Genomic DNA, 27,824 nt, shown 5'->3' on the forward strand with positions numbered 1-27,824 from the left:
TATACTACAAAGCTGTAATCATCAAGGCAGTATGGTACTGGCACAAGAACAGACACTCAGATCAATGGAACAGGATAGAGAACCCAGAAATGGACCCACAAATGTATGGCCAAGTAATCTTTTTTTTTTTTTAATTTTTTTTAACGTTTTTATTTATTTTTGAGACAGAGAGAGACAGAGCATGAATGGGGGAGGGGCAGAGAGAGAAGGAGACACAGAATCCGAAGCAGGCTCCAGGCTCTGAGCCATCAGGCCAGAGCCCGACGCGGGGCTCGAACTCACGGACTGTGAGATCGTGACCTGAGCCGAAGTCAGATGCTTAACCGACTGAGCCACCCAGGCATCCCTGGCCAAGTAATCTTTGACAAAGCATGAAAGAATATCCAGTGGAATCAAGACAGTCTCTTCAGCAAGTGGTGCTGGGAAAACTGGATAGCGACATGCAGAAGAATGAACCTGGACCACTTTCTTACACCATACACAAAAATAAACTCAAAATGGATGAAAGACCTCAATGTAAGACAGGAAGCTATCAAAATCCGCGAGGAGACAGCAGGCAGAAACCTCTTTGATTTTGGTTACAGCAACTCCCGACTCAACATGTCTCCGGAGGCAAGGGAAACAAAAGCAAAAATGAACTATTGGGAGCTCATCAAAATAAAAAGCTTCTGCACAGCAAAGGAAACAATCAGCAAAACTAAAAAGCAACCGACAGAATGGGAGAAGGTATTTGCAAACAACATATCAGATAAAGGGTTGGTATCCAAAATCTATAAAGAACTTATCAAACTCAACACCCAAAAAACAAATAATCCAGTGCAGAAATGGGCAAAAGACATGAATAGACACTTCTCCAAATAAATCCAGATGGCCAACCGACACATGAAAAAATGCTCAACATCAGGGAAATACAAATACCGTGAGATACCACCTTACACCTATCAGAATGGCTAACATCGATAACTCAGGCAACAACATGTTGGTGAGGATGCAGAGAAAGAGGCTCTCTTTTGCGTTGTTGGTGGGAATGCAAGCTGGTGCAGCCACTCTGGAAAACAGTATGGAGGCGCCTCAAAAAATTAAAAATAGAACTACCCTACAACCCAGCAGTTGGCACTACTAGGTATTTATCCAAGGGATACAGGTGTGCTGTTTTGAAGGGGCACATGTACCCCAATGTTTATAGCAGCACTATCAACGATAGCCAAAGTATGGAAAGAGCCCAATGTCCATCAATGGATGAATGGATAAAGAAGATGTGGGGTGTATACACACACACACACACACACACACACATATACACACAATGGAGTATTACTTGGCAATCAAAAAGAATGAAATCTTGCCATTTGCAACTATGTGGATGGAACTGGAAGGTATTATGCTAAGCGAAATTAGTCAGAGAAAGACAAATATATGACTTCACTCATATGAGGACTTTAAGAGACAAAACAGATGAACATAAGGGAAGGGAAACAAAAATAATATAAAAACGGGGGAGGAAAAAACATAAGAGACTCTTAAATATGGAGAACAAACTGAGGGTTACTGGAGGGGTTGTGGGAGGGCGGATGGGCTAAATGGGTAAGGGGCATTAAGGAATCTACTCCTGAAATCATTGTTGCACTATATGCTAACTAATTTGGATGTAAATTTAAAAAATAAAAAGTATTCAGAAAAAAAAATTTTAAGTAATGATTAGTATTAGAACAATATGCTTTGGTTTAGTCCTCATTTCTCACCCTTGCCAAAGTATTGATAAAAATATATTTCATTCAGTTTTTGGTTTCTGAGATGACTTAAATTGTTTGGTTAATATTTTCTCTCTTAAGTTGTCAGATAATGAGTATTCCAATACTTTATTAAGCAGAAGGATTTTTTAAAGGATTTTTTTTTAATATGTATCTTTGAGAGAGAGAGAAAGCATAAGCAGGGAGGAACAGAGTAAGAGGGAGAGAGAGGATCCAAGCAGTCTCCATGCTGCCAGCAGAGAGTCCAGTGCAGGACTCGATTCCACAAGCCATGAGATCATGACCTGAGCTGAAATTAAGAGTTGAACGCTTAACCTACATACTGAGCCACCCAGATGTCCTAAACAGAAAGATATTTTTTTTTAATTGAAGCACACGTAATGCCAAAATTAAAATTGAGGCAATATATAAAATGAAACAAACTTTCTTAACCATTCCTCTGCCTAGCCAGCAAAATCCATACAGAACTGATTTTATTCAAAGTGCAAGTACTATGTCTAAGTCATTAAATAGAGAGGTCGCTTGTCTTAGATAAAGGCAATTAAAGAAAAATATACTTTTTATGTTGATCAAATCACATAATATTACAAACCATAACTCCAAAAGTAATTTAAAATGTCTGACAAAAAGGTAGAAATCAAAAGCATTAAAAGCAATTAGAATTTGGGGGACTGTCAATGTGATATCTATTGCAGACAATTAAGTTCTTAAAGTATTATTTTCTAGATTAAAACAGAATTTATGAGTTAATATAAATTTTCTTCAATAATATTACTACATGAAGTTTTTTTTTTTAAACCATTTCATTGAGGTAGGATTGACCTACAAAAAGCTGTGCATGTTTAATATGTACAGCTTGATAAGTTTGGAGACTTATACATCCATAAGTATCCATAAAAACCAGCACCACAGTCTGTACCATAAATATATCCATCATCTCCAAGAGTTTTTTCCTACCCTCTTTATTATTATTATTATTATTATTATTATTATTATTATTATTTAATAAGAACACTTAACATAAAATCTACGCTCTTAGATTTTCAGGTATACAATACAGTATTATTGTAAGCACTATGCTATAGAGCAGATCTCCAGTACTAGACTGTATAAATTTTCTCACAGTAGCATTTGACACTCATCAATCATGTCTAATATTGTCTTGTTTTGACTAATAAAAATGTTAGCTTAGGATGTTATCTACCTCAGCAAAGTTTGAACTGTTTTGCTGTTTGTTAATATTCTCCCTTGGTAACTAACCAAAAGTTATGGGTTATAAAATTTCCATTAAAAGTGCAAAATTTTATTTAATATGGGTGTTGAGAAGAGACAGGACGGATAAATGAGAGACTAATTTATGATTTCAAATATTAAAATTACTTATATTACCTTAAATATTGGGTACAGTATATTTCATATAATTGTTTCTGATATACCACTCCCAACTCAGAGGAAATAAGATATAATTTCAACACCAATAAAGAAAGTAGAGGAAAAAAGATTATTATTTAAATTTTTTTTAATGTTTATTTCATTTTTGAGAAAGACAGCATGAGTCGGGGAGGGGCAGAATGAGAGGGAAACACAGAATCCAAGGCAGGCTCCAGTCTGTGAGCTGTCAGCACAGAGCCCAATGCTGAGCTCGAACTCATCACCAGTGAGATCATGACCTGTGCCGAAGTCAGACGCTTAACCAACTGAGCCACCCAGGTACCCCAAGGAAAAAAGATTATTAAGTTGAATATCTGAATTAAAACAGGTTGAATTATGAATTATGTTCAACGTTTAAACTTGTCATATTCTTAAAAGCACTTCATTTTGTAGTCTGTCATTTTACACTAATGGTAAAGTAAAATCTCCTTCAATCTCTGGGATATCTAGAAGTATTTAAGTGACCTCGTATGTTTTCTAAACACTGAAAAAAAGGACAAGAAAGAGATTTACTGGGCTCAATTTATGTCTGCTAGATATGTTTTTATTAGGAAATATTTGGTTTCAAGACACTGAAAAACAGTCAAATAGCTTAAATCAGTTTTTTTATTGACATATAATTGACATATAGTATATTAGTTTCAGGTATACAACATAATGATTTGACATTTGTATGTAATGCAAAATGATCATCACAACAAGTGTAACATTAGCATTTGTCACCTTATTGTGTTAAAATTTTTTTTCTTGTGATGGGGACTTCAAGACATAGTTTCTTAGCAACTTTCAAATATGCAATACAATATTACTAACTAGTCACCATGTATGTTACATCCTCATGATTTATTTATTTTAGAACTGAAAGCTTACACCTTTTGACCCCCTTCACCCATTTTGCCTGCCTCCATCCAACTCCTTGCCTCTGGCAACCACCTGTCTGTTAATATGTAAACTTGGTTTTTATTGTTGTTTTAAATTCCACATATAAATGAGATCCTACAGTATCTGTCTTTCTCTGTCTGACTTAATTCACTTAGCATAATGCTCTCAAAGTCCATCCATGTTGTTGTATATGGGAAGATTCATTCTTTTTTTTTTACAGCCGAATAGTATTCCATTGTATATTATATATACCACATCACCTTTATCCATTCATCCATTATTAGACACTTAGGTTGTTTCCATATCTTGGCTATTGTAAATAATGATGCAGTGAACACAGAGGTGAATATATATTTTTGAATTCATGTTTTTGTTTTCTTTGGAAAAATACTCAGGAGTAAGATTTCTGAATTATATGATACTTTTTTAATTTTTTGAGGAATCTCCATACTGTTTTTCATAATGGTTGTACAAGTTTACATTTCTACCAATATTACACAGGGATTCCCTTTTCTCTACATCCTCACCAACACTTGTTATTTCTTCTTGATAATAGCCATTCTAACAGGTGTGAGGTGACATTTCATTGTGGTTTAGTTTTTCTCATTAAGGTATGGTCCCCAGACCATTAGCAGCCTATTCTCAGAACCCACTCTAGTTTGCTTAATCAGAAACTAGTTTTGGAACCTGGCATTCTGTATTTTAACAAATGTTTCATATCAATGATTGTGAGGCAAGCTAAAATTTGAGAGCCACTGGTTTAGATCTGTAAGGATCCATCCTGTCCAGATATGGAGCAAACCTTGTCAGAGACATGGCTAAAAAGATACTTGAGCAAAATCAAAACTGTATTAGGAAGAAGCTGTACTGGTGGATGTTGACAAGATAACCAGCAAAATAAGCTATCCTATGCTTGGGGTGTGTATTCTGTATTTAAACTACATTTCAGTACATATATAGTGTTTTTAATTTCAGAAAATTTGTCTGTAAGTGATGATAGGTTTTCAAAATGGCAGCCCAGTACTGCCAGATCATGTTGTTGGTGTGTATGGGGGGTGTGCCATATGAGGGGAGTCAGGACCATGGTGCACTGTATGTGTAATGAGACTGTGTGTAGTATGGTGAGTGTGGAGATAGTTACAGTACCTCTAGGGGACTGTGGGAGAGAGATGTTAGGGTAAGTGTAGTTGGGCTGGTTGGGGAGATGGGAATAGCTGGTGTGAGAGGGAAGGAGGATATTTAGTGTGGGGTGTGCTGTGTTCTGTGCACACACATCATGGAATGTGGAGGAAGAAGATGTTGAGCTATAGGTGTGGTTCAGTGTTTGTGTGTACTATAGAAATGTGGTACATGTGTGAAGGATGGCATTGTGTGTACACAGTTTTATGTGAACACACGATGTAAGGGAAGAGGACCTGGTTTAAAATGGAAGAAATATTCAGGTGTACTATTATGGCATTGATATTCTAGTTAAAATTGAGCTCTAGGTAGTTTTAGTTTATAACCATAATATTTAATCTTAAAAGTTCACTTCTTTGGTTAGATTGAGTGTACCACTGATATGTAGGTATAGTAAATATAAGTACCTTTTCAAGAAATTAGGTATTAGAAAATGCAGTTTAAAATTTGACTGCATAATGGTAGAGGAATTTTCTGGTCACTTTAATGTTTGTATAGGATTTATTTGTGGATTTGCTTCATTTTTATATAGGCATTCTATGAAATGCCTATAGGGTTGGATGGTTCTCAGAGGGATGTCTCATTGCTTAAAAAAATGCTCACATAAAAGATGACATTTTATTGGATTGTTTAGATGTAAATAAAGAATAGAATTGTGTGACTGTATGAGCAAAACAAAATGTTAGTTAAAATCATTTGTGCACTTTAGGAGGGGCTCTGGAAACTGCACTTAGTACTTTTTTATGACATATTTTTAGTGTATTTCTTAGTGTACTCGTGTTTGCAAATACATGCTCTGTGTCTTTAAACTTTTCAGCCTTTTCTTTTTTTTTCTTCCACATTTGGGTACAGTGCAACCAAACTTAAACATGGGAAACCTTCTCTTCCCTCCCTGGCTTTACAGTCTCCACTCAGAACTATCTTTGCAATGGATACTACTTAGTGATTAGCTCTCTGTCTTGTCAATCAAATCTTTGTCTCTGGCAAACTGTTTTTGTCACTGTAGTAGGGCTCTTGTGCTGAAAATTTATCTTTAACAGAGGAAGAATGCTTTTTAAAACACTCCTTATGAGATTTGACATAACTTAATTTGCTCTGGAAAGGAAATGTCTCGTCTCTGGTATGGGAAAAAAGGGAGAAGACATCAACCACTTAATCATAAATATACCCTGGTAAATCTTAGTCAATGATTTCAATTTCTATATTTACTAGTCTTATTATGGTGACATGCTGAAAAATTATACTATTTCTAAAAGTTTAAGAATATTTATAGAATACAAAGTTGTATGATTACAGAAAACTGCCTTTATTTCTGCTAATCCTAAATGTCTTCAAAAAAGGAAATGAATAAAAACTGTAATTTTGTTTTGTAAGTCTTTTGGTTTTCCTATTTTACATCAACAGGAAGTTATCGAATCTTTATTTGCTGCCTTAATTTTTTAATTTAAGCTGACCTTTGTAGGAAAATATTCAGAATTTTTTCTTAAAAATAAATTGAGTAGAAAATCAGAGTGAATTAACTTTAATTTTTATTGACTGGATCGAAGACTACATATATTTATAATATTGTATATAAAGACTATTATTTTAGTAATTTTGAGAAAAGACTTTTTTAAGCTATCCAAAAAGTTTCCAGTAGTGCTAAACTAATATGAAACTTTAAAAGATACTCTAGTACGGAGAAAATCTCAACCTTACTAGAGATTCCTGTCGTTTTCAGTAAAAATACATGTGCATTATTTGTTAGAAACTTATGTTGCCAGTTGTTTTTTCTATGGTAATTTAGGATTATAAGTTGCCTTATGAATATTAATTTTATTTTTACTTTAATTGTGGGTAATTTAAATAAAGCTAAATAAATACTTACAGCCAAGAATAACTTTGGAAAATGTCTCCAAAGCAACCTGTCACCCATAAATGTAAAGCTCGTGAAAATACCAAACTTATTTCACTGGTGTTACCTTTTACTGAGTTTGAGAGTACTTTGTTATGTCTTTTTATTTTTAAGTTGATTAATTTCAAATTTTTGTTTTTAAAGTACATCAGCACAGATGGATGTAGCCATCTGAAATGATTAAACTTGTTAAAATTGTGATCAGATTTATCAGAATAGGTAACACAGCTTTTTTTTTTTTCTTTCTTTCTTTAAACCAAGAATAGTAGAGCCTTCATGTATTTTTTGATTGGTCAAATAAGTGTTTATCATTAGTTTGCTAAGACTTTAATACAGTTTAATCTGTTATAAATACAAGCAAAATTGTGGATGTTTTGAATTTTACAGGACATTGTAATGTGCATCACATACTTATTATTATTAGCACACTCACCATTTCCTGTTTTTAACCTTATAGGAAGTTAATGTGGGGTTTTGTCAGATATGAGAGCATGCTTCTCACTGGTCTTCAGTTCTGCCCTTGCATCTAGTTTATATAATATTTCATTTAACCTTCACAATAACCTTGCAGAATTAGCATTACTCCCCATTTTAAAGATGAGGAAACAGGTATGAAGTGGTCACTGAACTAAACTGTCATAGAACACAGAAACAGCTTGACTCTCGCATTCCTTATCTCACCAGGATGTATTTGAATGTAAACCAGAACAATTTTCTAAATGCTCATTTATGTAGTATCATATTTCACCTTACAGTAACTCTGCATGTTAACCAGATGTAGGTTATTTTCATTTTACAAATGAGTTAATTTCAGGCTCAGAAACATAACTAATAACTAATAGGTAAATGTGCTGTAAGATACATGGAATGAAGTTAAACCTTTGCCATTTAGTTTCAGTGAGAACCATATTGATCAAGCATGCTTACTGTCTTTATTTTTTTTAAGGCTGTTTTAGAGTTTATTTTGACAAACAACCTATGCTTTGATTTCTAACCATTTATTTGAAGCTATATATTTGATGTAACCACATGCTGTATCCTGCCTTTTTGTGTCTGTCAATAAATTATTATTTGCCTGAATGTTATAAGCCTATTTTTAACAAGAATTTAGGCTTAATCAGATTGAAGTCACAAATCATTAAATATAGCAACATGGTTTTATCTCTATCAATACTTCATTAATTTAATCATTTTTTTTTCTATTTAAGACCTTATATATGACAAGACAGATTGTTTTTGTACTTATGCTTTCATGTATGAAAACACAGGAGAAAAATCCTATAATAAATTATTTACATCTCTGCAAGAATTAGTTCATACCTAGAATTTTAAAAAGAGCTACTTTAAATGTAAAAATCTTCCAGTGACCTTAACTCAAGATAATAATCATGTTTATGAGAAAAATAGTTATCATACTCTGTACTTCTAATAACACTGTATTATTCTAAACACTTAACATCATTTATTTTATTTCATCTTCATTGTGAATATTGCTACTCTCATCTCCATTTAAGAAATAGAGGCACATAGCAGTCATACTACAACCAGTGAGGATTAGAGCTATGGTTTGAGTCAAGGCATTCTGGCTCTAACCTGTGCCCTTAAATTCTTAGCTGTATTGTCTCTCAAAATCTTCACAACATAATCAGGGAATGGGAATTAACGTTTATTTTGTACATTTAGTGTCTCTGTTTTATATATGCCTTACATATACTATCATTTATTCCTCCTGAAGTGCTTAAACTATTATTTCTGTTTAAAAGACTAGAAATGGAGCGATTAAATGCAGTTGCTCAAGGTTACAAATCTAGTAAAAAGCAGAACCGAAATTAAAGCAGAGGTTTCAATCCAAATCCAGTGTTCTTTCTGTGCTATACTTTGTTGCTCACCTATAGTATGTTTTCACAAGAAATTTATTAATCGACCTAGTTCTAGTCAGCAACCTAATTAAAAAATATATGTGTGTATATTCAGTGTAGAATATTTTTGTTTATTTGACTTAGTAGTTGAAAAGCATATTTATTGCATATGCAAGTTATGAGGCATAATAATGAGTATCTGTGACCCCACTATCCAACTTAAGAACCAGAGCGTTACCAATGCAGTTATATCAGCCTATGTGTCTTTTTTTTCATCTCATCTCATGTCTCCCCCAGATTGGTAACCATTTCTCTGAATTTCGTGCTTATCCTTCTCTTGCTTTTTTTTAATTCATAGATTTTATTTTTGGAACAATTTTAGGTTTACAGAATAATTGAATGGAAAGACAGTTCCCATATGCCCCTCCGTCCCCCAGCACACACACAGTTCTCTTGTTATTCACATCTTGTATTCACATCTGGTATGGCATATTTGTTAGTCTGTGAACTAATATACGTTGTTATCACCCAAAGTCCACAGTTCACCTTAAGGTCTATTCTTTGTGTTGTACATTCTGTGGAATGACATATGCCATTATAGGATGATTCAGTATAGTTTTACTGCCCTAAAAGTTCCCTAAACTGCCTCTCTTTTTCCTTCTTTACCAGAATACTTAGTAACCACTGATCTTTTTCCTGTTTCTGTCGTTTTGCCTTTTCTAGAGTATCATATAGTTGCCATCACACAGTATATAGACTTTTCAGAATGGCTTTTCAGTTAGTAAGATAATGTAAGGTTCCTCACTGCCTTCTCATGGCTTGATAGCTCATTTATTTTTAGTGCTGACTTAATATCCCATTATCTAGATGTACCAGTTTGTTTTCATCCTTTTACCTATTGAAAGACATCTTAGTTACTTCCAGGTTTTGACACTAGTGATAAAAAGCTGTTTTATTTGCAGATTTTGTGTGAACATAAGTTTTCAACTCATTTGGACAAATACCCTGAAGCATGATTGCTGGATTGTATGATAAGTGTATGTTTTGTTTTGTAACAGTGTACCAGACTGTTTTCCAAAGTGACAGTACCTTTTTTCACTGTACCAACAGTGAATGACAATTCCTGTTGCTCCACATACTCACCAGCATCTGATGTCAGTGGTTTGAATTTTAGCCATTCTAAATAGGTATGTAGTGATATCCCATTATTTTAATTTATATTCCCCTTATGACACATGCTATTGAGCATCTTTTCCTATTCTTATTTGCCATCAGTATATCTTCTTTAGTGAGGTGTCTGTTCAAATGTTTAGGTCATGAGTTGGGAAATATTTCATCTGCCTCTATTTTCTGGAAGAAATTGTAGATAATTAGTGTAATCTCTTCCTTAAATATATGATGGAATTTATCAGTGAATCCATCTGGATTCACTCCAAATGCTCCAGAGCTAGAGATCATAGCTACTTTGAGTTTCTTCTTAAGTACAGAGTCAGCTACCATAGTGTATGTATTGTTGCTTTGCAAAAATCAATATAATAATAATGGCACAAATGGAACTCTGTCCAGTTTATCCTTGTTAAAATTCTTATGTCTTTCCTAGCTTTCAACAAGTTTACATAGCTTTTCATAGAGTTATCTTGATGTTTCCTGGTAACTAATTCATTTTAGTTAGCTAGGACTGGGCCTCATACTTTCTGTTTTGGAGGGTTAGTAATATTAATTCAGTTTCTTTTTTTTTTTCTTTTTTTTTTTTTTAATTTTTTTTTCAACGTTTATTTATTTTTGGGACAGAGAGAGACAGAGCATGAACGGGGGAGGGGCAGAGAGAGAGGGAGACACAGAATCGGAAACAGGCTCCAGGCTCTGAGCCATCAGCCCAGAGCCTGACACGGGGCTCAAACTCCCCCGGACCCCGAGATCGAGACCTGGCTGAAGTCGGACGCTTAACCGACTGCGCCACCCAGGCGCCCCAATTTCTTGAAAAAATAAATATAGGCCTGCTTCATTGATCTGTTTTTTCTTTTGTAAGTTTTGGTGGTTGGTATCTTTCAAGGAATTGGTCCATTTCATCTAGGTTATCAAATTTGTGGGTTTTGAGTCCATTTATAATATTCCTTTATTATCCTTCTAATTAATGTCCATGGGATCAATAGTGATGGCCCCTCTACATTTCTGATATATTTTTTCTCTCACTTATTTTAGTTAGCTTAGCTAGAGGTTTATCGATTTTTATTGATCTTTTCAAAGAATTGCCTTTTTGATTCATTGATTTTTCTCTCTTTATTTTCTGTTTTTAATTTCATTGATTTCTGCTCTAATTTTTCACTATTTATTTCTTCTACTTCAGATTTAATTTGCTCTTTTTCTAGTTTCCTAAGATAGAAGCTGATTGTTGATTTTAGATCTGTCCTTTCCTTATATATACATTCTATGCTATAAAATTTCCTCTAAATTCCTGCCTTTATTACATCCCAAAATGTTGATACTTTTTGGAATTTTTTTTCTATCTACTTCAAACATCTCAAATTTCTCCCAGGACTTTTGTGACTATGCATTAATGTGTGGTTTAAAAGTATTTGTGGATTTTCCCACTCTTTCTCTGTTACACATGTCTAGTTTAATTCTTTGGTGGTCTGAGACCATACTTTTTATGATTTCTGTTTGTTAACATATGTTTTATGGACCAGAATGTGGTCTATCTTAATGAATGTTCCATGTGAGTTTGAGAAGAAGGTGTTTTGTTTTGTTGTTGTTGGATGAGTAGTCTGTATATGTCAGTTAGATCCAGTTAATTGAGGGGTTTTTTCAGTTCAACTATGTTCTTACTGATTTTCTGCCAGCTGGATTTGTAAATTACTGATTAGAGGAGTTTTGAAGTCTCCCAACTGCCAATAATGGATTTATATATTTCAAGATAATGTGATGAGTATTCTTTTCCCCTGATATACCATGGAGAAAATAAGATTATTCCCTTTTATATGACATTCACTTCTTATATTTATTGTGCCAAAACGCTAAAACAGCATACACACAGTGTAATTGAATGGTTTTGAGTAGTAAACAGGTTTCTTTTTGATTAAAAGAACAGTGAATATATCTGCCTCCTTCCAAAAAATCTAGTAGGAGTCACTTGCAAATATACGTAAGAGGAAGTAACTTTAAATACAGATGATTTATTCAAATCAAAACTTTGATAATATGTTCTATTTTCAATTCATTCTGTATTACATCTTTTTTTCCTCTTCTGTTTTTTGGCTTTCTAATTTATGATTCTCTATTTGCATCTTTTATACCTTATTTATTATAGTCCCATAAAATGTTACTTTGAGAGCAGTGGTTTAAGGCAAAAAGGAACAAAGTTTTAACATAATCTAGGTCTTAGTTTGTAATAAAGACTTTGTTGTATATGTGTAGAACAGAAGGTTATATGATATCAAGAACGCTGTTGTATGCCCTTTTTGTTAGCTACTGTAACCTAAACTTACAGTTCCTCCTTGTTAAACATATTTCTGGGTACCAAAGTAAGTCTAAATGGCATTGATTAGGTAATATATTTGTTTCTACTCTATCTCCCTTCACCAAAGAATGAAAGTAGGGAATAAAAACAGCACATTCACAGTTATCTACCAGGTTTTGTTAGCTTGCCAGGCAGTTAGAGGAAGGGAGGTTTTGGTTTGTTTGTGGGGTAATCTCATGGGGAAGTCCTGGAACATCCTGGAAGGAGGACTGTTAGACCGTAATATTGATCTTTTTGTCTAGGAGAAGAACTTGTGGCACTGACAGCAGCTGTACCTTTTCTCTAGCTGTAGCGTTTGTTCTGTACTGGTTGTTGTTAGTTCCTCTGTAATAGAGATGGACAGACTTAATCCTGTCTTTGCATTTGTATTCTGTGAAAATAAATGCTTAGAGAAACACTTTCTCTATGTGAGAGTCCTTTGTCAGACTGAAAAGACTGGAGAGTAGCACTTGTGCAGAGAGCAGCTCAGACTACTGAGTTTCCATAGAGGGGGTTTTAGCAGTATGTGCAAACCACTGTATTCCTCAAGAAATGACTTTCTAGTGAGACAGTGAATACACTTTTCATTGAGATCTTGGTTTCTTCAACTCTGCACCCTTAATAATTGGGTGTATGTAGGACATTTTGTAGAAATGTGTCCATTTTCTACTTAGGTTTAATCTTTTGGGTAAATATTCTGTACGTGGAGTATGGTTTACCAAGGGGATAAAAATTAATTTAAGACTAATTGCAGTTCCATCATATATACTAGGAATCTGTATCTCTACATTCATGTATTTTGAGATGATGTATGTTTCTGTGCTTACTTGATTTCAAACCTTTTTTCTTTATTAATTCACAGACTCTTTTGACAGTTTTATGTATCTTCATTCATCACGGCATGAGGAAATACTTAGAATTAAGGAAGTGATTAGTTTATAAGTCCCAAAATATTTTTTGCAAAAGAAGTGTGAACCAGAAAAGGTAGATTTGTGACATTAAAGAAACTATAACTTTACCACGTTACAAGCTTATACTTAGAATGGCAGTCATGCTTCCCTCACTGATACCCTAACTCAGTGACATTGATACAGTTAGACTATAAGTGATTCCTTTTGTGAGCATAATTTAATTTTCCTTCCATTGAAGAAATGTATTTGACGTGGTAAAAGAGGGTGCTTTAAGAAATAAGTGTAAAATTAGTGTTAACTAGAAGAGTAGAAGGAATGCAGAGGAGTAGGTATGTCCTATAACTTGAAAACTCCTGGCGCGGAGACTTGATTAGATTGAATGCTGTGGGGGGAAAAAGAAGAATATAATTCGCCATTAAATATTTTGTAGAGATGCCTTTTTACTGGCCACATAAAAGCAAGGCAGTGATTTTTTTTTTTTAGAACCTAGTTTGTTTTAATCTTTATTGAAAATAATTTTGTTCTTAATTGAAAGGTCTTTTTTTTTTAATATTTTTAATGTTTATTTTTGAGAGTGAAACAGAGCGGGAGGGAGAGCATGAGTGGGGATTGGGGCAGAGAGAGAGAGGGAGACAGAATTTGAAGCAGGCTCCAGGCTCTGAGCTGTCAACACAAAGTCCGATGCAGCGCTCAAACCCACAAACCATGAGATCATTACCTGAGCCAAAGTTGGACACAACCAACTGAGCCACACAGGCGCCCTGAAAGGTCTTTAATATATCTAATACTGAAATTTTAAATTAAGTTCAGAGTAGTCAGAGTATATAAGATAGTTGAGCTCTCAAAACTGAAATAATTTACTATCAAAAATAAAAACCAAAAATAAGTAAGGAAGAGCACCTGGATGGTTCATTTGGTTAAGCATCAGACTCCTGGGTCTGACTCATGTCATGATCTCACATTTTTTGAGATCCAACCCAGAGTCAGGCTCTTTGCTGACAGTATGGAGCCTGCTTGGGATTCTCTCTCTCCCTCTCAGCCCCTTCCCTGCTTGTTTCCTCTCTCCCTCTCTCAGAATAAACTTCAAGTAAGTAAGTAAATACATACATACATACATACATACATTCATACATACATACATACATAAAGAGACTCTTCAGACATTATTCTTTAGTCCTTAGGGTGCTTGGTGAAAAATGATTAAGTAAAAGTAATATTAATAATAATAGCTATCATTTACTATGTGCTGGGCACTGTACTCAATCCTTTACTATGTTTTTTAATGTTCTTAAATTTCCTTGAGGTTGCATTACATCAATACACCAACTTGTAGGGAAAATCACATATTTACAATATTGAGTATTCTAGACACAGACATAGTATATCCCTCCATTAATTTGAGCCTTTTAAAAGTTCTGTCCATTTTTTTTTTTAACTAAACCATAAGCTTTATTCAAATTTCACCAGATGTTCACTTAATATCCCCTTTCTATTCCAGGATCCCATACTGCATTTATTTTTTTTTCATTTTTCATTTTAATTTTTTCCTTCTTATTTTAATTTAAATTTTAGGTAACATATAGTGCAGTGTCGGTTTCAGGAGTAGAATTCAGTGACTCATCTCTTACATACAACACCTAGTGCTCATTGTGACAAGTGCCATCCTTAGTACCCATGTAACCCAACTTTCACCCACCTCCCTCCATCAACCAATAGTTTGTTCTCTATCTACTCAGTCCTTTATATATGCATTTTATTTTATCTTTTTATTTCATAAAAAAAGACTTATTTTGTATGTGGTCTTATTATTTCCATGTTTTATGGAAAAATAGATAAAGAAGGGCCGGAACCCAGATCCATCTGATCCTCCAGGGCTGGAGATCATAACCATTTGGGGTTTCTAGCACACATTGTTGCTTTATAAAAGTCAATACAGTGCCAAAACAGAAGTCCAGCTTCTTTTCCTTTTTACTATTTTCATCTCTTTCATGGCTTTCCACAGGTTTATATAACTCTTCAGAGTTACCTTGATGTGTACTGGTGGCTAATTTATTGTGGTTGGCTAGCATAAGAGCTTTTTAAGACCTAGGTTAGAAGTCTAAACTCTTTATGGGCCAATGGCTAAACAACATTGATCACAAGAGGAATCTGTCGTAGCTCAGGAGAGTTAGCCCACATGTATGACACCACCAGAGTTCACTATATTATGGTTTCTGTTTTGGGAATTATGTAATGGTCTGAGAAAGCTGTATCTGTTGTGTTAACCGGAGAGAACTTGTCATTTTTGTGAACTTTTTGTAATAATGTTCATCTGTCATATATGGCTTTCTAATTCATTATTCAAGAGACTGGTCTAGGCAATTATAGAAGATAAAGAGATTTTCTTAGAAATTTAGAATGTAGGAATGTTATTAAGCTTTAGTCACAAATAGCTTCTGCAGTACCAACCATAAAGAAATACTATAGAGGAAAGACAAAAACTGAAAACAATCATGTGAAGGACAGAAGTAGACATGACTGAGAAGATACTGTTGATTAGGTACACTTTTGAAAATCTAATTTTTACTTTCTGGATCTTATTTTTCTTACTGCCTTAGGTTTTTAAACGTACTTCATATCTTATTCTCACTCCCCTTTTTTCTGATACAGATCATATAGTATAAGTATGTTTCTTACTTTGCCTAGAAGAAATTCTTCCAGCATACCATTAGGATACATGTTTGAGCTAAACTGATTTGGAGGGGAAAGTTGAAGTTACCATTTTCTTTGTAAGATACCCACCATTATGATTTATGTTATCTTCGATGTTAGCAAAGCATGTTGTTTTCTGTAGTGTTTCCTTTATAAGCAACTATAATTCTATTTACTCAATCAAATTCTGTCTATATGAAGCAGTTCGTAATTCTTATATTGTGAAACAGTTGGACGTAGTGGTTTTAAACCCATTCATGTGTACTTCGCTGTAGTTTGATACAGAAATCTTCTGGATTTTCAGCATGGAGTGGGGAAAGAAACCCTGATTACAATTCTCTTTCTCCATTTAAATTTCTCCATTTTTTTTTTTGTTTTGTTTTGTTTTGGCTATTTTTCTCAACTGTCAGTGGAATTATTGTCTTCCTGTCTCCATATTCAGGTAGTGTCAGTGGCTGAGTATCACCGCAGGATCGATGCTCTAAATACTGAAGAACTGCGCACACTCTGCAGACGTCTCCAGGTGCCCCATTCAGTAGTTTAAACCCCTCCGGAGATTGAACACTCCCTGTTATTAGTGTCTTTCGTCAGGGCAAATCCCATTTTTAAAGGATTTGTTTTGACTGCAGCACTAAAATAACCCATCAGAAAATTCCTTTTTGTATTAAAGAGTATAGTTGTGTCTTGAAGAGCTTTAGGATTATCTTTTCTGTCATCTTTTCACTTTAAAAACATTCAGAGGAATTTTCTGTCACTGTAGAACTGTTCTTACTACTGTGTGTTTCTTAGAGCAATGAGGAGTGTTCATTTAGTTTTAACATTGGAAGAATGTTTTGGGTTTGAGATTGAATCTTTACTAAACAGAATCTGAAAGATGAGGTACTATTGGAAAATTTAAAAACCTTTAGTGAATAGCAAGGCTTAAATATTTTCTCTTCCTCAAGTCTATTTCAGTTGTATCAACCCCACATCAAATATTTTAATGAGATAAATTGTTTTTCTTGAAGAACTGCTGGTTGGTATTAGAAATACTTTGGAATAGTATACTCTTGGCATCAGAACTAGATAAATTTTTTAAAGTTCCATGAATTAATCTTTGTGATTTTTTTTATAAACAAGAGAGTGATACAATTGAACTCATTTTTCAGTTTTGTGTATTATTGTGTGCTTTCTTCTTAATGAAATATACTTTCATGGCTGTGCTAGAACTACTGAGTTTTTTTCTTTTAATGCTTCTCATGCTGCTTTGGATTTTTTAAAACTTTTCACATCATCATTAAAATAAAGGTAAAACATGATGATGTGAAAGATTTAATATAATTTAACTTCTCATCAAAAAACAATACAGTGCTAGAACATGTATTGGTTGAAAATATACGCTATTTAGGTATGGTAAGAAATCTAAAAGGAACAAAATAATTTAGCAAGATTTCATTCTTAATGGAATCACAGTCGCTGTGCATTGCTGCATTTTAGTTATCTGCTCCAAAAGAATTCTGTTTTCAATTTAAAATTTTCATCAGTAATAATTATGTTTTATATCTTTTATTTTCTAATGTTACTGTGTTTTATATATTAAAATTAATATGAAAAAGTGTCAACAGAATAAATTGTAGAGCAGTTTGCTTTGAGTTAATCAACATTTTTATCATTTTAAGAATATCAGATCTTGTCCGTCAAGCAAAAGCATATATTCTTTTGTAATGCATCAAATTCATCTAATTTTAAAATATGGTTATGAAAAAACTTGTAAATTTATTGTGCGGTAAAACTAGATTTAAAAAACAGTGTTTAGAAAGTAAAAATAAGACAATTTTAAAAATAATGGTAACTTTGTCAATGAAGTGAATAAATCCATGCATTCACACATACTGATAAAAAGTTATATTTTTTCTTGTACTATTCTTTAAAATTTTGGTACCCAGAAAGTTTCCTTAATTACTTTTGACAAACTTTATGTTTACCATGGAAAAAAAAAATCCCACTTATTTTAAGTAGCATAGATTAATAGCAAGCTAGCTTAGTCACTTTTGCCCTTCAGTAGCAAAATTAAAGTGTGCATGTGACTTTTCATTTTACACAGAAATATGGATGTTAATCATTATCTATCCATCATAGGGTAGATGAGAAAATATCTGCTTATAGTTAAAAAAAATCCTTTTCTACATTGGGTATGCCATTGTTATTACATGGAGCATCCTTTGCCTTCTAAAATCCTAAATTAAAGTTTTAGCCCCCATTTTTAAGGTGCAAAGTTTTATTTTTCTCAAAAGGCAGAAATTTTTTAATGCATGTTGTAATTTTATATTAACATGCTGCTGCTGTTTACTTCTTTAGATTACTACAAGAGAAGACATAAGTTCAAAGCAGATTGCTCCAGTGAAAGCAGACCTGGAGTCTGAATCTTTTCGACCAAACCTAAGTGATCCCAGTGAACTCTTACTGCCAGATCAAATTGAAAAGGTATGACGTACCCACATATGTGCATTTCTGGTTATATACCTATAGAGTGAAGGAGCCTCTTTTCAGTTGTTTTCAAAACTAAAGAAGCAGGGTTATTGCTATTAGTCTTCCTTTCCCAGGAAGAAAATGTAAACAAAATATAGCAGCTAGTGTAATAGAAGATATTAGGAGCAGACATTAAAATAAACAGTAGCAATTTAGATGAGACACTGTAATAGCCAAAATTTAATTTCAGCTTGTGCACTAGTTAATTGCTTTCTGTGATTATCTCCTATAATTGTTTGCAGCACCTGTACAGGTTGGATACTCTTACTGTGTACATTTTATACGTGAAGACATGTAAGCATAAAGAGATTTAGTAACTTGTCCAGAGTCACACAGCTATAAAATGTTGAAGTTTGATTTCTATCTCCAATAGTCTGTCTCTAGAGCCCATTATTTGAGAGGTTATTAATAATTAAGCTAATAGTCCATTTAGAACTTTTTTTTTTAATACAGAGGGCACAAACAATAAGTAATCCCTGTTTCTTGTCTCTCTTCTAATCCTTGTCCGTTCCTGGCGACAGTTAATATTTCATGCTGAGAAATACATAGTTATACTTCAAGCATCTCTGAATCTTTGAGAATATACTGTTTATTTTTGTAGCCTACTTTTTATGAAGTACCATGAAATTGCAGCCGGCATTAGTATTCTGAACATTGACAATTAGTTAGCAAGTTAAATGTTAATGTTTTAATTTTCAAAGCTTACCAAGCATCTTCCACCAAGAACAATTGGCTATCCATGGACTCTTGTTTATGGCACCGGGAAGCATGGCACAAGCTTGAAGACCCTTTATCGAACAATGACAGGTTTAGACACCCCAGTGCTGATGGTGATTAAAGACAGTGATGGGCAGGTATGAAAAAGTCACTACGTAGACACCTTACCCTTTAAGAGATTATGATAATAGTAACTTTTAATATTTTTTTATAAAAATAACTTTTATTAGTACATTTTATTGAGTTTAACTGACAGTTATTGAATACTTCTAATCTACAAGGCATTGCTGAGTGCTACAGAGGATAGATATGAGCACGAATAGTTAAAGGGATTATAGTCTGGTAGAAAAGAACATGTAAGTATACCAGTATCTCCTTGGACAAGCAAAATATGATGCCACGTGTAGTAAGAACCTAGAGAAAGCAAAAGGAGTGTGTAGAGTAAGGGTCGTTCATATCTATTTGGACAAGATAAGAATGAAGTTTGTGGAAAGGGTGAAAATCGACACAGTCTTCTTGAAGCATAGGTAAACTTTTGAAAATTGAAGATAATTGTGTGAGGATGATACCAAGAACAAGACCATAGATAAGCAAGAGAAATACTGGTTTGTTCCTGAAATAGCAAGGGGTCAATTACTAGGATTGGAGAACAATGAGAGGATGAAATAGCAATATTAATTTAAAAAACAAGGCACTACTACTGACCCCTTAATTGTGCTTTTATGCACACTTGATTAATCACTTGATATGCATTGTCTTGCTTAGTCATCAGAGCCCTAGGAGATTGATACTTGTGTCATCACAGTTTTAAAGAAAAGTTAACTATGACTAAAAGAATTTCATCAACTTCCCCAAAGTTATACACCCAATGAAAGGTAATTGCAGCATGAAAATGAATGATTACTACCTGCCGTAGCATAGATGAGTATCACAAACATAATGAGTTAAGAATCAGACACTAAAGAGTAATGTTCTTATTATTCCATTTAAAGAAAGTTCATAAATGGACCACACAAATCTGTGGTATTCAGGCTAGTAGCTTCCTTTGGGCAATGGGGGTGGTACCGCACAGGAGGCACAAACACACCTTGTGAAGTGCTTATGTTCTGTTTCTTGGTCTAAATAAAGAAGTTAAATGGGACTTTGCTTTGTGACAATTCCATGTTGAGCTGTGTGTTTATATAACGTACACCTTTCAATAAGAAAGTCTGTTTTAAAAATTAAGACTGTAGGGGCGCCTAGGTGGCTCAGTCGGTTGAGCATCCGACTTCGGCTTAGGTCATGATCTCACAGTTTGTGAGTTCAAACCCCGTGTCAGGCTCTGTGCTGTCAGCTCAGATCCTGGAGCCTGCTTCGGATTCTGTGTGTTCTTCTCTCTCTGCCCCTCCCCCACTTATGCTCTGTCTCTCTCTGTCTCTTAAAAATAAATAAATGTAAAAAAACAAATTTTTTTAAAATTAAGACTGTAAAAGATTATCAGGGGAGACAGTGACTATAGAAATCACCTATAAATGGGTGCCTGGGTGGCTCAGTCGGTTAAGCATCCGACTCTTGATTTCGGCTTAGGTCACTATGTTGTGGTTTGTTAGATCAAGCCCCACGTCTGGCTCAGGGCTGACAGAGCAGATCCTGCTTGGGATTCTCCCTCTCTCTCCGCCCCTCCCCTGCTTGCACATGTGTACTACCTATCTCTCTCTCTCTCTCAAAATAAATATATTTTTTTTTAAAGAAATCATCCATAAAACTCTCTACCTTCCCATTTTATGATGTGGAAACTTAGACCCAGAGCACTGAAATTACTTGTCCAGGTTTCCTATTCACTCATTCTTTTTTTAGGTTATTTTACTATGTGTCTTGTACTGTGTAAGAGCAGCATAGCATTACAGGTCCAAGAAATTCAGACCCAGGGCCTTCCTTCATGGAATTTATGGCCTGATGAAGACAAAAGTAGCATACCTTGTGAGTAGCAGAATGTTTACCTGTACTGAAGGGTTTTTGCTTTCCTAAGTGCTGTATGTGATACCACTGAATTGTGTTATCCTTATTGTACATGCATTGTGCATGTAAGTTCTCCTGAAATATGATAATCACTTTTTAAGATTTTTTAATTGTTATTATAAGCATCTTTTTAAGATTTCAAAACTAGGAAAAATTTCCTATTGAGAAGCTGATATGCTTTGTACTTGGCAATAATGCAAATTTTGTAACAGCTGATCATGTTTCCCTTTTTAAGTAGAAATAGATAAAAACTATATTACATTTCTGGGTTTTTTTTTTTTTTGCATTTTACTTAAACATAAATAATGAAATCATGCTTAATGAAACAAATTTAATAATCGTGTCATTGAACATGCCTTTTTTTAATCCTTAGGTCTTTGGTGCATTAGCATCTGAGCCATTTAAAGTGAGTGATGGCTTTTATGGTACTGGAGAGACCTTTGTTTTTACATTCTGTCCAGAGTTTGAGGTAAGGACAATTATTCCAATATTCAGTGTATAAAAAGAACATGCACCTTGGAGTCATACACACTTGCATTTGACTCTCATCTCTGCCTTTTACTAAATAAATATAACAGCACTTTTTGACCATTTGAGGTTCACCTTTCCTATGGATAGAATGGGGATCATAAAATGTAACAGGATGGTTTGAAAATTTAATGAGAGTCATACATACAACACTTGGCATAGTGCCCAACACACATCATAGTCTCAGTAAGGACTATGTATATACATCATTGTTACTATTCTGAATTTCCATTGTGAAATTCTTAGGAACTTCTAAATGACTAAGTTTCATGGTGTATGTATTAAAAACTTAAAATATAATTTGATTTTAAATCAAAAGTGATTACATGACTTCTTTTTCATTATTATGGCTTGAGTAACTTAAATTGAATGCATTCCAATGCCAGTAAGGTCTAAAATGTAAAGATATACATGAATTTTAGTGAATATGTTGACTGCTTAAAACATTGCATACAATAGTATCTTAGGTCATTAAATAAAGTTCATGTCAAACCTTTCCTAACAGATGAAATTATAATCTTGAAAAAGGTAACCAACACAGCTGATTAAAAAAAAAAAAAAGTGGTCTTTAGAAACATTTTTAATAATGAATAAAATAGAAAGGGTGTGATTAACCCATGCTTCCATTCCATCATACCAACCGATGCCTACAGCTACCTGGAAGCTTATAGTTGTTACAGATTTTTTTAAGGTTCACTTATGCTTGTTCTCAAATCTTTTTATGCTGTTTCTACCTGATAATAATAATATAATTAATTAGATGTTATAGAACTATGAAAAAGTGAATGTTAAAGTGAAAACTGTAATAAATACTTAGGAAAAACTTGATAAAGGTGACATACTAGAAATTGCTGTTGTGTTAAGTTTAGGTAAAAGTCACATGAAAGTTTATTTTTTAAAAAATATTTAAGAATATCGATATCTGGAAATTTTCCCCTCAGATTTCTTAAGTGTTTTTATGTTCTTACAGCTCTTAAAAAAAATTGAAACTAGAGAGGCAACTGGGAGGCTCAGTCTGTTAAGCGTCTGACTCTTGATTTTGACTTAGGTCATAATCTCATGGTTCATGGAATCGAGCCCCATGTCAGGCTCCACACTGACAGCTTGGAGCCTGCTTGGGATTCTCTCTCTCCCCCTCTCTCTCTCTTCCCCTCCCTCACATGCTCTCTCTCAAAGTAAATAAATAAAATTGAAACTAGAAATCATAAACATATGTAATGGGCTTATATAAGAGTGATGGTAGGCAAATCTGTATCCAAAGAAAAGACCTTGGCCTTGTATCATAGTATTATCAAATTAATGTACATTTGTTTTAATGTTTAAATAAAAGTTAATGGCATCTAAGGACGCTAGGATGACTCAGTCGGTTAAGTCTCCCAACGCTTGATTTTGGCTTAGGTTGTGATCCCACAGTTCGATTCATGAGATTGAGCCTCAAGTCAGACTCTGCACTGATAGCACAGAGCCTGCTTTGGATTCTTCCTCTTTGCTACTCCCCTGCCCATGCTTGCTTGCTGTCTCTCTCAAAATAAATTTTAAAACAAGTTAATGGCATCTTAATCAGTTTTTCTTAACTGATTTTTCTCCTTCAGCTTTTTTCAATAACCATCCGATTCTTGATGGACACATAGAAAAGAGAAGTATGGGTAAAGAGATAATATGATTTGAGGAATTAGAAATGAAGATTATGTGCTTTTAAATTTAGTCCTATGAACACTGAAGCCCAAAGCACCGGGCCCTTCTGCCCAATTTTCTGTTCTTGTTATTATTCTTCTTACTGTCAGTCTAGGCTTTGTTAATTATTTGGGGTTTAGGAGAACTAACTCTGTATAGTCACCATTTTCATCCACATATTTAAAGCTTTCTTTTTATTTATGTAGGTCTTTAAGTGGACAGGAGATAATATGTTTTTTATCAAAGGAGACATGGATTCACTAGCTTTTGGTGGTGGAGGGTAAGTCTTGTGAACATTTTACCATGAGATTTTTAAAGAAACTTTATTCATTTATGTTATTTATCAAATCCATTATCTTTGGAACATTTTGGCATTAGAGCATAGTCTGTATATTATGACTAAGAAAATATATTTACAAGAAGGTGCTTAAGTAGTATTTGAAGCTCTTGATAAAATATTTGTTTATTCAGTTTAAAATGCTGTTTAGTTGATTCCCTCCTTGGTATTTGAAAGTGAAATACCTTAGACTTTCTCAAATTAAAAAACGAAAACAAAAAAAACATGATGGTATGTTGTTTCTCCCAATGTATAAAAAAAGTTCCAAATGTTTTCTTCTACCCTGGAGACTATTTGGATTAATACGTCAGAGAATAGTAGAAATTTGTTCTCCTACAAAAGATTTGTGAAATTCCCCCAGATTTTCAGGATTTGTTTTCTTACTCGTTTTGTTTTTAACAGTATGAGTCAGTCAGTTATTTGATTTGATTCTTTTGCGTAGCAAGCACTGTGAGAACTTCTGTTTACTTATTCTGGGATCCCACCTTCATTCAGTCTTTACAGTGTTTTTGAAGGTAGCTTGCTCTTCCTCCAGGCCTAGACTTTTCGGATAGTGCTTAGTGGCAAACGCCAGCTCCTTCCTTTGGTATTTCTCTCTGTCCTTCAGGATCAGACATAAAGTATGCTAATTAATTCCCAAACATAAAGTACTATTTATTTGTTTTGCACAGCTGAGAATATATAATAATAATTTATTCAGGCTGCAGAATCTTGTTAGCCTGTAAGAATATTCATTATCCTGAGTGGTTCAAATAAATTCTCTTACAACTTCCCTATAGATAGGTATTTGGAAGACAGGATTTCAGTGATTAAAAAATAACCATGGTTATCATAGCCTTCTCTGAAGGACATAACCAGGTAACTAAAAACCATGTTATTTTTAGTTGTTGCATCAACGTATGTTTATATGTTCCAGTTGCACCTTTTTTTTTTTTTTTGGTTGAGTGCAGGCAGTCATTCAGCCCCACCCCAAAGGGTAGTCTTAATGTGATTCAGTTAGCTCTCCAGGAAGGCCTTACAAGCAAATGGCTGATATTTTAAAGCTGCTAAGGGTGCCTCCAATCTTTGAAAATAACATAATATCATTAGATTTTTGCTAGAACCTGATTTTGATTATTCCGCATGATTACAACAAGCTAAACTAAACACTGAGTCATTTGGTAACAAATTAAGACAAGTTTACACTCTTTAGAGAAGGAGAGTACAGGCTCAGAAACCTGGAGCTACAGGGACTTGGTACACCAGAATTTCAAACAGGAGCCCCAAAGAAATCTAAATCATGACATGGTGGACTTAAATGCAGGCTTTGGAGTTAGACTGACCTGATTTAGATGCTGGTTTCAACATATATTACCCATGGGACCTTGAGCAAACTCAAGTCTAAAGTTTCCTCAGCTGTGAATTGGAGACTGAACTCTCAACATTAACCACACATTTTATGTTAGATGATAGGGAGTATTCATGTTAAATATTTAACTTCTGTCAAATACATTAAAACTATATAGCAAAGAGAAACGCATAGTACCAGGCAAAGAAAGAGAGGCACGTGTCTTAAAAAGCTGATTCTATGTGAAGTTAATTTTAGAGGATTCATTTTATTACTTGATCTGTATAGTAAGTGATTTTATAATAGGATGTGAACAAAACAAAATTGCCTTGTACCAGTGTGGAAAGGAGTATGAAAGTGTTTTAAGAAATTAATGGTTTTTGAGTTGTTGAATATTGAAACGTCTCATTTAAATTATTATTTTACAACCTCTGCGGTAATTATTGTATAACTTAGGGCATAAGTATTAAGAGATTATTGTTAAAACTATTTTCTTTTATATATTGCAGGGGAGAATTTGCCCTTTGGCTTGATGGAGATCTTTACCATGGAAGAAGCCATTCTTGTAAAACATTTGGGAATCATACACTTTCTAAGAAGGAAGATTTCTTTATCCAAGACATTGAAATCTGGGCTTTTGAATAAATGTAATGCTGTCTTAGCAGGATATTGGCCCAAACCTGACATGGACAAGCATTGTTTGGAAAGTTCAAGAAGCAATACAACGTAACATGTCACTCGTGCTTTAAAATTAATTGTATCACCATTTATTACAGCTATAATTTTGGAATTTATTTATAAAATCATGTTTCTGTCCCAGGGTTTTTCAGGTTTAGACCGTGATGTGGGTCCACACAGTATAACAGCTTGGGTTTTGTCAGAATTTTGGCAGCATTTTGATCATAGTGACCACCTCATCTACCATCCATGTTATCTCAGTCTCCTAATAGGATGGTGCTTTTTTTTGGACCTATTTTGGTTTATTGTTTTTAAAACTATGTTGATTGTTTTACTAGAGGAGTCTAATTGGAGCATTGAGAGAATGAAGATTAGATAATGCTGTGAGATATATCTGTGACGTTGGCACAGGTGACTTTTGGACATGCTCAACTTAGTCATCCTTATGAAGGAAAAAAGAACACATGCCAAAATTATGCATATTCCATAAACCACTGAGTTCTAATTTTACTTCACACTACTACAGCATTCTCTTTATTAATTTTGCAGGTATTCTCAATTTCATTTTAATAAAAATGAAATTTGAGGAGAATTCTGGTTGTGATAGACCACAATGCACATGATCTGCAGGTTTGGGCATATGCTTTCATGATTGAATTATCTGATGAAAAGTTATAAAATACAAAGGAGAATGAGAACTTGATGATTCTACTGGATTTAATATATCAAGCAAGAAAATATACTATTTGCATATTTGTAGCTTAGCAGGGCATTATAAGTACAAAAACTATGAAACAGATGCATATTCCTTCAACATATTGTGTCAGATATACTGTTTTATAGTTCCATTGTTTTAGCCTTGTTGCACACCACCTCCCAAAATATAGGTTCTTGTTCAAATGGAAAAAAAAGTGTGTTTTTTTGAGTGGTATATGTTATTAACTACCATTAGCATTTGCTGTTATAAAAGGGCAATGATTATAGTAGACAATATTGTAACTCAGTAGACTTGTTGAATATGCAAATTTACTGTCAAGTGACCTCAAAAAAAAAAGATAGAATATACTAGTAGTTCTTATCCTCTTTTGTAGGAAACCAATAATATGCCATTGTGGCGGTCATTCATCAGTTAATTTCAAAGCTTCATGTTATGCAAAAAAAAAAAAAAATCCTGCTGTTATACATGTGACAGTGACCTTGTGCTGAAATTTCAGCTATTCCAGATAAACCTTGTATATTATCTTGTAAATTAATGTTTAAAGGTAGTTTTGTTCTTATAGAAAGTGTCGATTGCCAGGTTGCTTATAGCACTTTAAATTATTCTAAAAAGGAAATTATAAGCCAAATATGTTGGCTTTAGTAGTTTTAGTTGTATAGGACTTGAATATATTTAGATCTTTTGAAAGTTTAGATAATTATCTAAAGAAAGCATAATACTAATGGGAAAGAAAATCTGATCTATTTAATATGCTATCGCTGAATATGAATAGAAATGTGGGCATCATTTCCTTGTGTATGTAAAGCTCTCTCATAAGTTAGTAACAGTATATAGATTAAATGTTTACAATATAGAGAATTGTAAATAAATATATCGTTTTCTCCCTTGGTCTTCCACAGCAGTATTATTGTCTTTGTGGAGTTGACTAATCATTTAAAAAAAGAAAATCCTGTATTGGATTTCAATTATAATAAGGTCATAGTGGTGTATACCAAATAAAATTAAATACATAAATACAAATTCGAGTTTGGATTTATTGAATAATCAAGTTGCTTTCATATCTAAGGAATCTTTGATTAAACATACTGCTGTGGTTCATGTGTAAAACCTGCTAGCAGCTTGGGGTGGTGGTAGTGACAGTGGTGATGGTAATAGTGATAGAAGGATGCATTTAGTAGAGAGAACAGCATAGTTTAAAAAATGAAGAAGTGAGAGGGCACTTGACATGTGAAGAAGTGTAAGTCA

At 33.9% G+C, this 27,824-nt stretch overlaps 1 protein-coding gene across 10 annotated transcripts in view; it reads left to right on the forward strand.

Annotated features, from left to right (window-relative positions):
- Nucleotides 1–27,599, forward strand: part of OXR1 (oxidation resistance 1) — a 463,965-nt gene extending 436,366 nt beyond the window's left edge. For 5 of the 10 annotated variants that reach the window (XM_043601587.1, XM_043601591.1, XM_043601588.1 and 2 more), the window contains 6 exons: nt 16,537–16,617; nt 18,432–18,557; nt 19,304–19,456; nt 21,691–21,786; nt 23,726–23,799; nt 25,693–27,599. In XM_043601587.1, the coding sequence (XP_043457522.1) occupies nt 16,537–16,617; nt 18,432–18,557; nt 19,304–19,456; nt 21,691–21,786; nt 23,726–23,799; nt 25,693–25,828 (666 nt within the window). In that variant the 3' untranslated portion in view covers nt 25,829–27,599. Of the gene's footprint in view, nt 1–6,226; nt 6,416–16,536; nt 16,618–18,431; nt 18,558–19,303; nt 19,457–21,690; nt 21,787–23,725; nt 23,800–25,692 lie in introns of those variants that run through there. The other 5 variants (XM_043601589.1, XM_043601590.1, XM_043601594.1 and 2 more) reach the window with 3 other exon arrangements.
- Nucleotides 27,600–27,824: the final 225 nt, after the last annotated feature.

This window comes from Prionailurus bengalensis, chromosome F2 (assembly GCF_016509475.1).
Source record: "Prionailurus bengalensis isolate Pbe53 chromosome F2, Fcat_Pben_1.1_paternal_pri, whole genome shotgun sequence".
In the NCBI taxonomy this organism is placed as follows: Eukaryota; Metazoa; Chordata; class Mammalia; order Carnivora; family Felidae; genus Prionailurus; species Prionailurus bengalensis.